At 43.3% G+C, this 18,453-nt stretch overlaps 1 protein-coding gene across 3 annotated transcripts in view; it reads right to left on the reverse strand.

Annotated features, from left to right (window-relative positions):
- The window catches only part of EPB41L4B (erythrocyte membrane protein band 4.1 like 4B), a 128,533-nt gene that overhangs the window by 15,892 nt on the left and 94,188 nt on the right, over positions 1 to 18,453 (reverse strand). For 2 of the 3 annotated variants that reach the window (XM_007094483.3, XM_042964302.1), the window contains exons 16-20: positions 16,497 to 16,711; positions 14,297 to 14,415; positions 7,831 to 7,956; positions 6,951 to 7,018; positions 4,213 to 4,311 (exon numbers count right to left, since the gene is read on the reverse strand). In XM_007094483.3, the coding sequence (XP_007094545.2) occupies positions 4,213 to 4,311; positions 6,951 to 7,018; positions 7,831 to 7,956; positions 14,297 to 14,415; positions 16,497 to 16,711 (627 nt within the window). Of the gene's footprint in view, positions 1 to 4,212; positions 4,312 to 6,950; positions 7,022 to 7,830; positions 7,987 to 14,296; positions 14,416 to 16,496; positions 16,712 to 18,453 lie in introns of all 3 variants that reach the window. The other variant, XM_042964301.1, reaches the window with a different exon arrangement.

An 18,453-nucleotide genomic window follows, 5' to 3' on the forward strand; every position in this document is an offset into this window, starting at 1 on the left:
GTTGGGTTCTGTGCTGACAGCTCAGAACCTGGGGCCTGCTTTGAATTCTGTGTCTCCCTCTCTCTCTGCCCCTCCCCCGTCAAGCTCTGTCTCTCTCTCTCTCTCTCCCCAAAATAAATAAACATTAAAAATAAATACATACATAAAATGTTTAAAAGAGAACCCACTGCCACGAGTGAAAAGGATAATGGCCCCTTTTGTGGCCTAACAGCAACCATTCCTTTGGGGTCATAAAGTAGTTACAGGGGAGGAGTTGGGCACATTTATTTGGGGGCCCAGCAGCTCTGGTCTTAGGAGCTCTCTGATGGAATGGGATGATCCAGGCAGAAAAGTACACTAGACAGGAAGTCACCATGAGGGAGGACAAGTCTGGGTTGGCGTTCTGGGTTTGTCTCCAGGGTGTGGATTTGTGGGGAAGGTTGGATTTCCCACAAGGTATGGCAAGGCAGGAAGCCCTTTTAATCTGGTCATACTGGCACAGGACAGAGCAGCACCGTCAATCGCTCCCTCTCAGTATAGACAGTATTTTCTCAAACTTCTAGAAATTAAGACAAGCCCTCTCTCCCCTAATGCCAACCACGTTGCTGCCTGTGCAGAAAAGAGCTAATTCTGCAGGCCTGGGGTGCTCCAGCTCTGCATATTCCAAAGGAACCTCTGGCCACTGGGAGCTCTTGGGAGAACCTCTGGGCCCTTGGAATATCCTGCCTGATAAGGGTGTCACTGCATACCTGAAACCTTGGGCCATGCCACATAGTCTATGCTATCATCAAACTTGAGGGGAGTCTCGGGGACCCTGACACACTTTCCCTAAAGGGCTTCCGTGTGGAATTTCTAGAACTACGTCGGCACAGAGGTTATGTTTTAGAAATGATGGCTGAGCAAGGGTGTAGCTAAAAGGCCCATGGCCAGTGGGCACCAGTGTGGCCTGAGCAGGGTGCCTGACGGGGGCCTCACCATGGCAATGACCTCCTGGGAAATGTGGCCATGGTATACAATTGCTGTGGATAGGACTCACTGAGGGAGGGGTCCTGGGGGGTTTCAGATCATTCTGTGTATGTAGAAGCCTCAAGAGGAGGATTTAGAGTTTATTATTAATAAGGGAACAGGTGAGGTTGGAATAAGTAAATAGGAACATTAATAAGACGCCACATGTTTGGATCCATGCTGATGAAGTAAGTCAGATCAGTAACACATGCATTATTAGCCCATTTGAATTTCACAACAGCCCTGCATTATGGTCTCCACTCTTCAGAGAAGTAGATGATATTCAGTGGCTGATTGTAACATGACTTCCTCAAGGTCACATAGCAGTTAAGTGGAAAAGTGGGGTTAAAATTATTTTCTGCCATTAAAAAACAAAAACAAAAACAAAAACAAAGCTCATCTTTCACAATAGGAAGTCAACCGACACCGCCTAAAATTGAAAAAGACTCCAAATTCTTGATGGTTTTTATAACCTTTGTCCTAATTTAGATCTCGTGGCAAAGAGACATCTACCTAACTTCGTCACATCTTTCAATTCAACCTCCGTTTCTAAGGTAAATTCATGTTAAATTCATGAAATATCATTTAATCAGTACAATTTTATGTGAAGTTAGAGTCTTTTCTTTGGAATTATTTCTTTCCATTTTAACCACATGTGGGAAATGTCTAAAATAATAGTCATCAAATGTGAACATCAGTCATTTCTGGTGGCATGATGCTAGGGGATCGGTTACCTTTTCTCTTTAGGCTTGGAATATTATTCTCTTCAGAATATTTTTAGGCTTTTACACTATGTTTAAATGTATAATAAAGTTATATTTCTTGAAAAACATAAAGCAGTTCATCATTTTCTAAACATACTGGCTGGTATCCATAGAAAGATGACGTTTTTCCTGCCTCAGACGCTACAGAGTTCTGCTTTTCTCTTTTCTCTGCACATAACAGCCACACTTTTCCTCCCTCTGTCATTATTTCCAGGAAAGAACATGGCTGGGGTTTTTGTTTATATCCTTAAAAGCAACAATTTGAAAAGTTGTTCAGAGCACTTGAACATTGTGATGCTCTTGTGGGAAAGCCTAAAATCCAAATACACATCCTGCTGTCCTAGAACTAGATATACTGTGACAGCTAAAAGGGCTGTGTATGTGTGTGTGTGTGCATTTCAATAATAGTAACGTAGAAATATTTTTTAAACTGAAAATCTGAGTTTTTCCCATCTGTATTCCTTGACATTGTGCTTATTTACTTTGTCAATATCTGTGATTAGAAGAGATGAGTAAATAAGTGGTGACCAGTGTCAATGATTTAAGAACTATTAATGGGGCACAAGCTTAAATCCCATCCATTAATTTTGCTACTATTACTAATGGGGAAAATCCTGCTAGTCTTTGATTTTTGAAACAGAACACTTTGTGGGGGGTGGGGGTGGCTTAAGAAATATACATGTGAAGTTAGAGGTTTGAAAAAGGTTTACTCAAACGAGCCAATGTAGTGAGTTAAATTTTCTTCCCTTCCAGGCCATGTATTAGTCATTGTTTCCAACACGGTTACATGTCCCAAATAGGTGATAATAACCTTTGGAGTTTCAAAATGTAAAAGGAAAGGTTAATCCCGACAGCTTTATCCTCAGGGGAGCAGATTTTTTTCATGGCTTGATTTGTCCCCCAGAAGCCGTTAGGACTGTTAATTATTTGAATTACCCATTTTGGCTTTCCCAGGAAATACAGCCGCTGTAACTGTCCAGAGTTCTATTAAGGCTAATGAGGTGGGAGGTGGCTGCCTCTTTTCCTTTTCACAAGGTGCAGGTGGCAGGCCTGAGACGGCCGTTTGAGCATTGCATCTGGAGTTACCCTTCCTGGCCTGCACTTTGCACTCAGGGTACCCTCTAAACTTGACCTTTTCTCAGAGGCTTTCAGGTCCTTGAAAAGAAAGGAAAGGGAACCAATTCATCCCATGGCCAGGTCCTTTGCTATGGGCTTTACCCACATTATCTCATGTTAACCCTCACAAAATTCCTCAGGGGTAGGTATCACCTCACCCATCTTACAGAAAAAGAGAGAGGCTGAAATAGTAATTTCCCCCCAGAGTTTGTAGAGGTAACCTAGCCAGGGCTCTAACAGAAAGAAGCCTTTCTGACTCCAGGGCCACATGCTTTCAATGGCACCCAAAGATCCTTTTGCAGTCCTCTGACCAATTAAACACCCAGGAATAGTGCCACAGTCAAGGTCAAGAAATGGGAACCACCACTGTGATTAGCACTGCTGCTATTACTAAACTACTACTCCTCTTATTACAGCCCTTACCTGTCTCCTTTGGATTGCAATTATTGGCAATCAGTTTCTCCCTCCAATAAATCGTGACTCCTGAGGTGGGAACTGGCAAAGTCATTTTGCTCTGCCTAGAACAACTTTGTGCACATGGTAGCCAAGAAATTTTCATTAAGAGAAACAAAACTGGACAGGCCCCGGTGGTTCTGGATTATTCTGGGCATGACTCCCCTCCTAGGTCTCATACAGCTCAATGATTAGCTTTGGCTCTGTTGACAAACCAGGCTACCATCTCACAATTATGCCGTAGAGGCAGCTTTTGATATGGCTCCCGATGATTCTTCCTCCTGGTATTCATGCCCGTGTGTAATCCCTGACCCTGGAGAGTGGGCTAGCCCTGGCGACCTGCTTCCGATGAACAGAATACGGCAAAAGAGACGGCATGTCATTTGTGATTAGGTTACAAAAGGCTGTGAGAGTTCTTGCCTTGTGAGAGTTCTCTCTGGCTCTTCTTGTGTGCTTTCTCCAGTGGAGAAAGCGAGGGAGGCCTACATGACTAGGAACTGAGGGCAACCTCCAGACAATGGCCAGCCAGAACCAAATCCTGCCCCAAACTGCAGGAATGAGCCTGCAGGAGGCCACAGCCCTTGCCCAACCCTTGAATGCAGCTTTGTAAGAGACCCTGACGCAGAAGACCCAACTAAGCCATGCCTGGACTTCCAACCCACATAAACTGTAGTGTTTTGGAGTAATTTGTTACATAACAATCAATAACACATATGCCAACCGTGTAATGTCTTCAACGAGAAAAGTCTAGTCCCATTATGACTTAAATTGGAATCAAACTGTATTTTTAGGATGGCTCTTTGGAGAGGGTGTGAGAGGCTAAAAAGCATTTATAACTGAACATTTAGCATCAATTTTGTGGTTATAATTGAAAGACTTGCAGTACAAAACTCACAAACTGTATTGTCTTGTTAACTTCCTCACTCGGGGAGGCTTGATTTCCGGCTTTTCCACAGCTGGTTGGGTAGTTTCCACACGTATAGGAATAGGACTTCTAGAGGCATACCAAAAAACAGAATATTACTAACAGAAAAGTTTTATGGTCTTGTTTTGGCGGTAGGGACTGCTTTCTCAGTTAATTTATACCCTTAATAACATTGATAACAAATGTACCCTTTTTTCCTCCTTTCCACTCTATTAAATATATTTATTAAATATATTATTCATATTTATTTTTAATATTAATTAATATTAATCAATTAATATAAAAATTTAATATTTGTTTATATTTATTAAATATATGTATTAAGTACAACTTTAAAAAATCACAGAAAGTCCAAAAATAAAAACTAAAATCATAGGGAAGAAAATATAGCAGGTAGGAATTGAATATAATTGGGGTTCCATGTAAAGCTTCCCTACCCAAAACATCTACCTCCAGGGTTTGCTTCATTACCAGATTTTGCCTATAAAATGAGCAAAGAGAAACCTGTGGATAGCCCGTTTTCACTTCCAAGTAATCTGGAAGCTGTGTTATTTTAAATATAGCATGGAATATATTTTTTAAAAGATAAACAGAGTATTTAATATGAAAAATGCATAATCAAAAGGCCTTTAAGTCTTGTTCTAAAACATTTTAATATCGTGTATAGGTGAACATGTTAGAAACTGTTTCACTTCTATATTTCCTCAAGAAAATATGCCAGATAACCAGTGGGCCCTACTCAAAACAGTGATTTTAAGGAAAAACTTTCATACATTGTTGTAGTAGTTATGACTAATTTCATTTTACAAAACCAGAAATTATCTTCTGGGACTAAAGGATATCAAAACAAATTGAGGTCCTCAGCAAGGAACTTCTGGCAAGGCAATGAACAATTCTGCATCCCCATTTTCTCCTCTAGTGTCTAATATGGTAATAGGCACATGGCCAGGGTCTAATCAATGTTTACTGAATAAACACGTGAATGAGCAAAATGAATTGGAGTCTGCGTAGTCCAGGTTCATGATTTCCTCAAGCTGGGACCCTAGAGTCACCTGAACATAGTCCCTGGAAGAGCTTATATTCAACCAGGAGAGCACATAACTTCACTTGGGTAGAGTGACTGGCATCTGGAAAGCTCCATGGAGGAATTTCACTTAACCAGACGGAGGGAAGACTTCCAAGGTGGAAAACAGAGTGGAGGGCTATGGGATGCAAGGCGCTGGTGCTGCTGATGGGTGAGGTCCCAAGGGAGGAGCAGGGGATTTCCCCTCCAGCGGGGGAAAAAACGGGGGGAAACTTTGTGAAGGGCCTCAGGCTCTGGGGTTTACAATGAAAGCCAAGGCGTCACTAGAGGTTTTAGGCAAGGGAATGGCTTAGTCAGAGTTGCATTTTAGTTTTTTTTTTTATTTTTTATTTATTTTTATCTCCCCCACCCCCAGATTTGCATTTTAGAAAGGCCCTTAGAGCAAGAAGGAGGATACTGGTGAAAATAGGCTGGCCAGGAGCACTTTCGAAGACTGGGGATATAGGTATCCAGGCAGAGGGATAGTGAGGGCTTGAGGTACACCAGGATTAGGGTCATGAAGGGGAGAGGACAGATATAGGGGAAAATGTGAACACTTGAATTAGCAGGACTTGGTGACCAATTATATGAAGGGATGAAGGAAGAGAAAGGCAAGGACTCCTAGGCCTCAGATCTGGATAACAGGTAGATAATAATGCCATTAACCAAGACTGAAAAACAGGTGAAGGGTTAGTGGGATAGTGTGGGAGGAGATGAATAAGATTTTGAAAAGTTCAGGAGGCAGCCGGGTATTTGCCCTGGGGTATGCCTGAGTTACACTAAAACTATGGATTAGGAATCAAAGGTGACATAGAAAAGTATTAGTTTTATTTTTAACATCGAGAATTGTCCAGAGCAGTGGTTCCTGGGTTACTTGTTGAAATTCTGGTTCCTGTCCACCCCACCCCAAAGGATCTGAAAGGTCTGGAGTAGGACCCAAGAGTCTGCATTTTTAACAAGAGATTGATGCAGTGACCCTTGGACGCACTTTAGGAAACCCACCCTAGGGAGACCTCCCCAGTATTAGTAGACCACCAGGCTGGCAATGGAGTTGCCATGATCTATAGGTTGTTCCTTACTTGGGCTGAGAGGGGGAAGTGTGTCTGCTCTCTGTGAGATCAGAAGAGGAAGGTTTTCCTCTAGGGTTAAAGTGGTGGCAGCCTGGAAGCTTTAAAGAACATGTGTGGTTCTAGCACCACAGAGTAGCTCAGTATGAAGAGCATATCAATGACCAAGGGAAGAGTGATAAGCTGAGCTGGGACGGAGGACAGAAGCCAGGTCCTAAAGGGTCTCCTGTGCTCTGTTGAGAAGTCTGGACTCCACCTTGAGAGCAATGCAGAGCCTTTAAATGACATCAAGCAGGGGAATGACAGGGTCTTATCTATATACTTGAAAAGCAACTCAAAGTGATTTCTTTGTTAGCACAGCAGGTAGAAATAATAAAACTGAGAATAAGCGGCATTTCTGAGACTTAAGCCAGTCTTTGTTTTCAACCAGTCTTTTTCTCTCTCTTTTGTGCTCGCATTTTTTCCAGTTTTCTTTTTCCCCTCTGATTTTATCAGCAAATGCCCTTGTGAGTAATGTTTCAAGGATAACATTGATGATACAGAGTACTGTTTCCCCATTCAAACAGGAAGCAACAGACCTTACTTTAGCATCCTGCAGACTGGATTTCTTATTGATATTTACAAACGTCGATTCCTCTTTTCCAACCTGCTAAAGGAAACAGGCAGGTTAGTCAAAACTGAGTATCTCAGTGAGTAAAGTGCTTTCAAGTCTCCAATGTTTGAAGGATTACAGAAATGTGAAGGCAACTCAAAGCACCAAGTGCTCAGTCAATAAGAAATTTTCTCTGGTGTTTATATAAGTTAACAAAAAGAAAATGTTTTCGTGAGTCATCCCCCATCATTGGGATTAACACTTAATCATTCAAATGCAATCAATGCTTGCATTCATACTTTTATTGAGCCCCTGCTATGTGCCACCTCACGCTTGAATGAGAAAGGGATGGTGTGGGAAAAGTCAAACCCACACTTTAATCCCCCACCTCACATTGTAGATCAGGAATAATAATCAGCTCTATGCTCGCATATCACAGCTTACAAAGGAATTCAGAATCTGTCTTTTCATATCAGTGTAATAAGCCTGGGAGGAATTATGTCATATGATTTTGAAAGAAGCCTGTTCTTCCTGCCTCTGGTGAGTCCCACAAAGAATGGTGGGGGAGGAAAGGACGCCCACTCAGCCAGTGAGGCCAGCTGACTGGATGCTGGAGGTCACTGCCGCAGCCTGTGGCCTTCATACCCATCACAACCTACAGAGCCGGCCCCTTCGCTTACACAGTTAACAGGTGTATGCCAGTTAATAACTCTTGGTATTCAAACTGTTCACACAAAAGGTGTGGTTCCTGTCTCCTGACTGGACCCTGACTGACAGTATCTCAGGCCTAGAGTGCCTCTTTCTTCTATATGGCGGGAAGAAAGTCCTGTGACACGAAATCAAAGGAATGCATGTGCTTCGGGTACCTGAGCACTCACTCGGGATGCGTTCTCCAGCTGGGCTTTCAAAATGTTACACTTCACGTGATCAGCTACAGGGGAAGGCAAAAGTGGGGTCTGAAGAGTCTTCTCAGAAACCTTTTTTTCTTCAGCCTGTGACAAACCCAGAACACACGCCACAGACTATATAAGCAAAGAGGAAAGACAACACTTACATCAACCTTTCCGTTCAACCGTAACTGCAAATAGCACAGTCTTAAACACATGCCCAAGTATGTCGCCAACTCCTTCTATCTGTGCCACTGCTCGTACTATTTGCAAAGGATTCACAAGCACATCCTCCCCTTCTCTGGTGAAGTGGGGAGAGGAGGTACTAGGGAACTTATGAGGACGGGGTGAAGGTTAAAGAGTAGAGGCTCTTCGGGGCGCCTGGGTGGCGCAGTCGGTTAAGCATCCGACTTCAGCCAGGTCACGATCTCGCGGTCCGTGAGTTCGAGCCCCGCGTCAGGCTCTGGGCTGACGGCTCGGAGCCTGGAGCCTGTTTCCGATTCTGTGTCTCCCTCTCTCTCTGCCCCTCCCCTGTTCATGCTCTGTCTCTCTCTGTCCCAAAAATAAAAATAAAAAACGTTGAAAAAAAAAAAAGAGTAGAGGCTCTTCCAGAGTTTTGCAGTGAGAGCCTGGGGCAGCTCCAGGACTCCAGCCTCGAGTTTCCCACAGCCTAGTGCAGCGCTGTTTCCCCCATAACCGCCACCTCTTACATAGAAAGATTCAATTCCGTGACTTGTTGGAGAAAGAGTGCAAAATAGTCACCAGTGTTTTTACAATAAATCTTGCTGAAAATTGCGTAGCTCAAGAAACCTGTGTCTGGGCTACCTCATTGTAGAGTGTAACTTGGTACCAACTTCACTATTTTTCCCATTTCCTAGGTACTAACTAAACATGTACCTATAATTTATTTTATTTTTAAGGACTTTATTTTATTTTAAAGTTTTTTAGAGAGAAAGAGAGAGAGGACAAGTGGGGGAGAGGGGCAGAGGGAGAGAGAGCAAGAGAATCTTACGGAAGCTTCACGCTCAGTGCAGAGCCCGACATGGACCTCCATCCCGAAACCCTGGAAACATGACCTGAGCCGAAATTAAGAGTCGGGAGCTCAAGTGACTGAGCCCCCCAGGCACCCCTTAAAGATTTTATTTTGAAGTAATCTTTACACCCAGTGTGGGTCTCGAACCCAAAACCCCAAGCCCAAGAGTCACATACTCTACTAACTGAGCCAGCCAGGCGCCCCAACAGGTACCTATAGTTTATATGATCCAATTACGGTGGATTACCCCGGCACTACCTATTTTAAGTGTGTCCTAAACAATAATATCTTTGAAATCACAGGCTTGGTGACTATTATGTTTATTATAATAGACATTATGATAATTACATAACTATTAAAAAAAATACTCATTAGGTGTACAACCTGAAATCATCATTTCAGGTACAACCTGAAATCACACTGGAATTAATGTCTTAATGTTAACCATGCCTATTGTGGTCATTGCATATTCCAGTGCTAACATGGTGCTTGGCACACGGCAGTTGTTCAATAAATACCTACTAAAGAAGATTATAATGATATAGAGTTATTATTAAAAGAGATGTGCTTACTAAGAAAGCTATAAGACCATATGACTGCTGAAAGTCAATTAAGTGATATCAGGACTTCATGTGGCATGTTAGCAAGAACAAAATGTTGCAAAGGCCTCAAGTTCTGCAAGTTCCAAAATTAATCTCATTTACTAATTTGAAAGTCTGATTGAGCACCTTGGTACACATAGCAGGAGTGTTATGAAAGCCCCAGAGGAAGTATAGGGCAACTGGCTGGTTGACATCATTTAATAAAGAAAAGAGAGCTCTTCAAACGCATAGAGGAGCATTTGGTAGAACACGTAGAATGAAGCAATTTCACGTAACAGCAAGATAAGCAGAGACAGAAGACCTGGATTTTAATCTCTGCTCTTTCCCTTTCTGGCACCATAGAAAGAAGATGATGCTGATAATGATTACGATTATGATCATGATGATAAAAAGAAAAATAATGCCAGTAGCTCATGTTTACTGAGAGCTTATTGTGGGCCAGGCACTCACTAAGCACATTTCATTGGGTCCTCTCACTTGACCATCCCATTCGAAGGTAGACAGGATCATTATCCTCATTTTATAGATGAGAAAAACAAAGCAGGGAGATGGTAAGTCACTTGCCCAAGTCACACAGAAAGGATGCAAAAGAGCCACGATTCACACTCAGGATCAGGTGACTGCAAAGCTACGGCTCTTGACCACTCGGCCACACTGGATCCCCTTAACCTCCCTGGGTCTCAGTTTCTTTCTTCATAAGATTATTGTGATGAGAAAATGAGAAAAAAAATAGATTTGAATGGCACTTTCGCATTAGATTCTTTGGCTAGAAAATACAACTACACAAGAGCATCAGATATGAGGACACTAATAATCCTAAGCCATCAAGTTGGGTATGAAGAGAACAGACTCTTTTGAGTGGAGTCATTATCCCCAAAGACTTAGCATTCCCCAAAAGGCAAATAAGTAACTTATTTATTCTGAAAGATGAGCTTGACAGGATTGCTCTAGGATAACTTATCTTGTGCTTGTAAATCCTGCCACATGAAGATAATTGTTTAACACCAGCACATGTGTTTTCACTGGTGTGTGAAGAGTTAACTTTTTAATTAGATGTAATTTTTGGGAATGAGATGCTGGAATATAAGAACTAAATTGGTTCTAAAGCCCACTTGAGGTTTTTGACAATTGCTTAAGGGGGTAGAGTTATACTGGCAGTAATGACCGAAGATGTATTTTAAAACAATGAATGCTGCTAAAATAAAAAAGAATGGGAATTCAGCATTGATTTCCCCTTTGAATTTAGTCATATTAAACTCCTTTTTTGGATATAAAACCCAAGCTGGCTCATTACTGTTCTATCTGGCAAAGCAGGAGCTACTGGCCAGCTCTACAAATTGACCCAGGTGAAAACCAATATAAATTTTGGAAAAGTTGACTATCATTCTACGAATACGTTTGCATCAAAGATATCTCTATGAGATAAACATCTGGGCTATGAGTCCATAATTCCAGCCTGAAGGATGGTTCCAAGAATGTTGTGCTTTCTCTCTTCTGCATGACCACGTGTCGTGTTTTGCATTCAGTTTGAATTGTGAAAAGATGCTTTACCATTCAATATTGAAATACAGATTTTAAAACATACAAATAAATGACAATTGGGCTTTGATATGATTATAGTTGGAAACAGTCCATCTGTTTGGAGAAGTTGTTTGGGGATAAAGAAATGATCAGATGCATTTTATAATTGTTTATAAAATTGTTTACACTTTTGAAATCTGGTGAGATCTAAATTCCTGTGATAATTTTGGGTACCACTTTGGAACTGGGTGATGAAAATGTCTTCTCAACACTAAATCAAGAACAGGAACTTATCCAAATCTTAGAAAAATCAGAGGATTCTCGATCCTTGAAAGCCACTGAAGCCACTGGTCACCAATTGTGGTATCAGGGAGAGTTGTGAGGTCTGTTGCATGGAATGTTTGATTAATAATAAAGAGTCACAGTGTGAAGTAACATACTTTGCCTATATGTTAAGACAAACTCAAGGTTATCTGACATCACTTTATCCCACTTGCTTACTAATGTATTTCCTCAAGTGGAAGTAGAAAAAGGGGGCTCCAGGGGCACCTGGGTGGCTCAGTTGGTTAAGCGTCTGACTTCGGCTCAGGTCATGATCTCACAGTCTGTGAGTTCGAGCCCCGTGTCGGGCTTGGTGCCTACAGTTCAGAGCCTGGAGCCTGTTTCGGGTTCTATGTCTCCCTCACTCTCTGCCCTTCCCCCACACACTCTCTGTCTCTCTCTCTCTCTCAAAAATAAACATTAAAAAAAAAAACTTGACACAAATGCTTAGAGCAGCATTGCTCATAGTAGCAAAAAATAAAAAGAGAAAAGGAAAAAAGGGGCTCCAGGGAAATGCGCAGTAACTCACAGTTGTCTCAGCTACACCTTAACCCAGAGCAAGCCACTATTGTTGATGGCCCACCAATACTCATGGCAACCACAAATTACGTAGAGCTTGGGACCGCTCTGCTGCTATCTGCTGTATTTCCTCGCAAAATATTTTTGGGTTCTGTCAAACTCTAGGTAAGCCTCTGTTAAAACCATTTATTGTGTGGACTGCAGGAAAAAAAAGTTTGAAAACGAAGAGACTAAGAGAAAGAAGACCAATCCGGGGGCCACATGATATATTAGTGCATGATATTATTGAGCACAGTAGAGGCTGCTCAGTAAGGATTCGTTGATTGAGTGAATGTAAGTGCCACCCTGAAGGAGGGATTCTTTCCAGCTGGCCATCAGGGAGGGTGGTATAGAAGAAAAAGTGGGTGAGTGGGCCCTTGGTGTTGTCAAAGGGACTTTAGGCTGCCATTTGGGGGAAGTAGGCATGTAGGGAAATGAGCATCTTCTAAGAAATCTTGGAAGTCTAGTACAGGCTAGAGGGTTGGCTGTGGTGGAGGAAGAGCCCTTGAAGGAGGTGTAACCTTCCCATGCTCACCAGAGCAGGTAAGGAGGGAGAGCTTCCCAGGACAGATCTTCCAAATTCTTCTTATTCCCTCTAATAAAGGGGCAGAGCTGGGGGCACCTGGGTGGCTCAGTTGGTTAAGCTTCAGACTCCTGATTTCAGCTCAGGTCATGATCTCATGGTTCATGGGCTCAAGCCCCACACTGGGCTCTGTGCTGACAGTGTGGAGACTGCTTGGGGTTCTCTCTCTCTTTCTCTCTCTCTGCCCCTCTCCACTTGTGTGTGCTCTCTCGCTCTCTCACTCTCTCTCTCTCTATTTTAAGATAAATACATTTTTAAAAAGAAAGGAAGGGAACTTCCTCAATTTGGTAAAGAACAGTTACAATAACATACAGCTAACATCATTACTTAATGGTGAGCTTTCACCATTTTAAGATAAAATTTGGCTTTCATAAGGCTGTTCATTTGGATATATGAACAGGCCTAGCCAAGGGCACCTGGGTGGCTCAATTAGTTAAGCATCAGACTCTTGATTTCGGCTCAAGTCATGATCTCACAGTTCATGGGATAGAGCCCCACGTTGGACTCCGTGCTGACAGCATGGAGCCTGCTTGGGATTTCTCTCTCCCTCTCTCTACCCCTCCTCTGCTCTCTCTCACCCTCTCTGTCTCTCTTAAAATTAAAAAAAAAATTAAACATTAAAAAAAAAAAGAGTAGGTCTAGCCAAAAGAGAGTTTTGCTTTCACCCTGTTCCTCTCTTCCTCCTTCCTTAAATCCCTCCCTTCTTTCCATCAGTAAACAGTTACTGAGCATCCACTATGTGCCAGGCACTGTCAGAATAAGAGATAGAGAGTGCTATGGAGTGAACTGTGACACTCCCCCCCCATTCATAGGTTGAAGCCCTACCCCACAATATGATGGGATTTGGAGATGGGGCCTTTGAGAAGTAAACAGATTTAGAGGAGGTCATGAGATGGGGCCCTCATGATAGGATTAGTGGCTTTATAAGAAGTGGAAGAGAGAGGGGCACCTGGTTGGCTCAGTCAGTAGAGCGTGCAACTCTTGATCTCATGGTTGTGGGTTGGAGCCCCACGTTGGGTCGAGAGATTACGTAAAAATAAAATATTAAAAGAAAGGAAAAGAAAAGAAAAGAAAAGAAAAGAAAAGAAAAGAAAAGAAAAGAAAAGAAAAGAAAGTCGTCTGGGTGGCTCAGTTGGTTGAGTGTCCAACTCTTGATTTCAGTTCAGGTCATTATCCCAGGGTTGTGGGATCGAGCCCTATGTTGGGCTCAGTCCTAAGCATGGAGTCTGCTTAAGATTCTCTCTCTCCTTCTGCCCCTCTCCCCTGCTCACACACATTCTCTCTCTAAAATAAAAAAATTAAAAAAAAAAAAAAAAAGAAGAAGAAGAGGAGGAAAGAAAGAGTGAGCTCTCTTTGCAGGTAAGGATACAGTTACAAGGCATCCATTTGCAAGTCAGGAAGAGAGTCCTTACCAGTGAATCAAACTGACTGACACCTTGATCTTTGCCCTACCAGCCTCCAGAAGAATGAGAAATATCTGTTGTTTAAGCCACCCTATCTATGGTAATTTGTTATAGCAGCCTGAGCAGACCAATATAGAGAGGTAAAAATGGAAGGTGGTAAATGTGGGTGCCTCCTCATTGGGCTTTAGTTCTAGAAGGAGGGAGAGATCACTAACAGATCCGTCCAGCCCATTAGCCTCAGCACTGAGCACAATTCCTCGTGCTGTAATTCACCCAAAGAGACTGAACAGAAATGTCAGGAAAAATTAGATAGAAATCCCTCCAAGACAAAGGCACATAAACTAGGAGGTGGGCCAGGGCAATAATCAGATGTTTGACGTGAGCCCCAGTTCCATGGTCATCACCCACCCCTGGTCCTTTGCACCTTATTAATGTTGATGTGCAGAGCAGGCCAGGGTCCCGCCGCCTTCACAGTTTCCAATTCCAGCTTCTTTAGATGGGCAGCAGCTTCGCTGAACAGGGCAGGTCCTCCTGGACTCAGTTCTACAAGTGGCCAGGGGAATGAATAAAGAGAGGTTGAAATATATATGTGATAGAGATATGTGTGATAAATGATGCTCACCAGAGCCTGATCCCCAGTACCCTTTCTATCTGCCTTCTCCCCCAGCAGCTTAAATCCCTTGAATATGGCCAGCTGATGGGCTCTGAGAACACCTAAAATCCAGGGTTCAAGGCCTAACTCTGCCAATATGAGCTGGGTGGCCTTGGGCAAGTCACTTTACCTCTCTGAGCCTCTGAGCCATTTTAAAATGAAAATAAAATTACTCACCCTGCAGAGTTGCTGTGAATATTAAGTGAGGTCATTTGTGTACAAATGCTTTATTAATGGAAAAACACTATGCAAATTAGAAAGATGAGCGTTGAGGCTCACAGGCATATGAATGTTCCTTGAAAACCATGTTACGTTTCTAAAACCAAATTCACGGATTTTGATTTCTGTACTATTTTGGACTAGTTTGCCACCACTCCTTCCACTGGCTACTATTTATCCATTAATACAGTGAAATATACATTAATTATTAAACATACGAAAACTTGTACCAAGTATTATTTGCAATTGGGATCGGGGCAGCTGGAATAAAAAGATAAATGAGGCACAATTCTAGTTTAGTGAGGAAGACAGAGACATGTGCAGATAATCCACATAAGAGTGATAAAATTATCTAATTGCTACAGGGGCAGAAGGGAAGTCACTCCAAAGCTAGGAATCAGAAAGGCGTGTTAAAGAAGGTTCCACTGACAACATTTGAGCTTGTTCCGGAAGAAATGTGTAGGAGGTCACTAAGGTGGAGAAAAGCATTCCAGGCACAGGGAGTAGCAGGTGCAAAAGGACAGAGCTGGGAGCACAGCACAGTATTTGGTGAGAGGAGAGGAGTTTTGGGTGGCTGGGGTGTAGTGAGGAGTCGGGGAAGGCTGAGGTCCTTGGCAGGGGCTGGGCTGGGAATGTCTGTGTATGGCCACATGGCCTTTGTCTCAGGACAGTGACACGCCATTGAAAGGTCTTTGGTCAGAGCTGCCTGTGATGAGAGCTCTCAGGTCGGCAGCTACAAGATGGAGGTTGCATTGGAGGAGGTACCCCTTAGGGGGGCTGTTACGGTCATCTGGCTACAAAAAGATGAGGCATGGCCTAGAAAGGCAATGTGGATAGTGATGAGGGGATCAAGTTCTGATTCCTCAACCCCAAGTGAATGATGAACTTCCATTTCTGGCTCAACCTAGAATTATCCCCTGTGGTCTACAGGTGAAGGCTCCTTAGCTCATCCGTTTCACCAGTTCACAGACTCATGAAATGTCAGAGCTGGAAGATTCCTTGGTCATAAACTAGACATCCTCTATCCCATTTCATAGATGAGAAAACTGAGGGTCCAAGAGGCAACTTGGCTCAATAGTGAAAACCAGAATTGAAGCCTCTTGTCTCTACCTCAGTGCTTTTGCCCATCGTGTGTGATAAAGAACCAGCTTTTCCCCCTCAGTCTGTTGCAGAACAATTCTTTGGTAAAGTATAATAAAAGAGATTTTCTAGAAAACCAAAATAACAGACGTATAAAATCCAAGCCCACTGTTATTAGTTGTAACAGATACAAAATCACCCTAGCCTATTGCTAAAAATGCTGTGAACTGCTTAGTCTCCATCTCCCAACTTCTCTCACTGGGACCCGAAACACTGGGCCTCCCTGACATCACTTTGCTCTCGGAAGGTGAAGTCGGAAATGGGACAGAAGGGGTTTTCCTGTAATTAGGAAAGTACAGATTCTAGCCACCTGGCTTCTGTCCTCTTTCTATTACTTGAGCCTGTGGAAATAGAAACAGCTAAGGAAGGAGGTGGAGAGAGCACCGCCACATTGGATTAAATCAGAGTTTACTGGTAACCCGTAATCCTTCAGCTGCTCCTGCTTAAATGCACAAGGCTCTTGCCTGCTCTTGCCCAGACCTGGCGACCCAGAACTGATGTTACTGTCTTTTCATGCTGCGCTGAAAGGGCCTGTCTTAAGGATCCAGCAAAGCCGCCCGTGCCCTGCAGCATCCCTCCCCTCACCCTGCCCTCTGCACTCCTACTCACTTACTTGTAAGGGATTTACTGCTGGAGTTTGGGGATCTCAGAGGCCCCTCCTTGTTCTCCAGAGTCAGCGAGAGGCCATAGTTTGGGTGGTGCTGGTGCTGGTGGTGGTGGTGGTGGTGCCTTCCTGAAGCTTTGGTAGTGAAAGGCGTGCCCCCGTTCTCCTCGATGCCAAAAGGCAGCCGGTCCACGCTGCTGAGCCCTGGGGAAGGGAGCGGGTAGCTGTGGAAGGTGTCAGAGTCAGGATTTAGAAGAGTAAAGAGGCTTGATGTTCCCGTGTGTACTTTAAAAGATGTTCTCTGGCCATTAAAAGCCAAGAGAAGTAGGTTCAGCAAACAGACCCACATGGTTACTGTAAAACAGGACACAATGGCAACAGTGCGTTCAAAGAAAAAGCAGAAAGTGGAAATTTGTGTATATCAGAGATCTCAAACCTTAACAAATTCTTAATTTGAAGTTATATAGCTTCTATTAAAAAAAAAAAAGGGGCGCCTGGGTGGCTTGGTCGGTTAAGCGTCCGACTTCGGCTCAGGTCACGATCTCACGGTCTGTGAGCTCGAGCCCCGCGTCAGGCTCTGTGCTGACAGCTCAGAGCCTGGAGCCTGGTTCAGATTCTGTGTCTCCCTCTCTCTCTGCCCCTCCCCTGTTCATGCTCTGTCTCTCTCTGTCTCAAAAATAAATAAACGTTAAAAAAAAATTTAAAAATAAATAAATAAATTAATTAAAAAAAAAAGACATTCCTTAAATAGGAGGAAATAAAAAGCAATAGCAACACACAATTTTGTAGCCATCCCATGACAAGATCATGACACAAACAGAAGTCTTAGAGTCACTTCCTCTTCCTCTTGATCACCCCACCGTGCAGAAACACGTCCTGGGGCAATGCCATGACATCTTTCATTCTAACTGCTCTCTCCATTTTTACCAAAATTGCCCTATTGATAGGGAAGCCTATGTCATCTCCCATTGAGACTCCCAGAACAGATTTTTTTTTTAAATTTTTTTAATGTTTATTTATTTTTGAGAGAGATGGAGACAGAATGCAAGTGGGTTAGGGGCAGAGAGGGAGACACAGAATCCGAACCAGGCTCCAGGCTCCGAGCCGTCAGCACAGAGCCCGACGCGGGGCTCCAACTCACAAGCTGTGAGATCATGACCTGAGCCGAAGTCAGACACTCAACCGACTGAGCCACCCAGGTGCCCCTTGAAACAGATTTCTAACTGTTCTCCCTGCATCTACTCTCTCCTTCAGCCCATTGCTTACAGAGCTGGAGCCAGGGTGCTGTTCTTGTCCACACTGGCTGCCTCCTGGAGACTTTGCTCAGGACAGTCTTACATGGTGCATGCGTGTGTAAGGACATGAATAAGGTGTGACTGGCTTCTGGGGGTCACAGCCCAGCCTCATTTCTCCAACGTGAAACATAACCAAGGGTATCCAGCTTCTCTGCACAGCCAGTAATGGGGGCAACAAAAAGTAGAAATGCCTAGGTTCTAGTCTTAGTTCTGCCCTAACCTTGTGCAGGAACCCTGGACAGTTGCCCTGGGCTTGTTTTCTCCTCTGTGACACGAGGTGGGTCAGGTGATTCTGGCTGCATTTCCAGGTCTGAAAATCATCCTTTCTTCCAGCTATCTATATAGTACTTGCTGTGTCCTAGGTGCTGTGCTAGCTATTTTACATAAAATATCCATTTCATAGATGTAGAGACCTTTGCCTGGTACACAGTAGGTGTTCCATACTTTTTCGATGAAAGGAGAGAAGGGAGGAAGGGAGGGAAGAAAGGAAGGAAGAAAGGAAGGAGGATTAATGAAGCTGTGGGTCTGGGATTTGACAACAGCTGTGTGGATTCCAAAGCCTGTTGGCATTATTTTCCTGTCTCTCACGTATGTTGAAAATAATGTCTGTCCTAAGGAGGCACAGAGACTGGGAGCTCAGAACACAAAAAACTCCCTTTAGCCTAGGAGGA

Source organism: Panthera tigris, chromosome D4 (genome assembly GCF_018350195.1).
Source record: "Panthera tigris isolate Pti1 chromosome D4, P.tigris_Pti1_mat1.1, whole genome shotgun sequence".
NCBI lineage: Eukaryota > Metazoa > Chordata > Mammalia > Carnivora > Felidae > Panthera > Panthera tigris.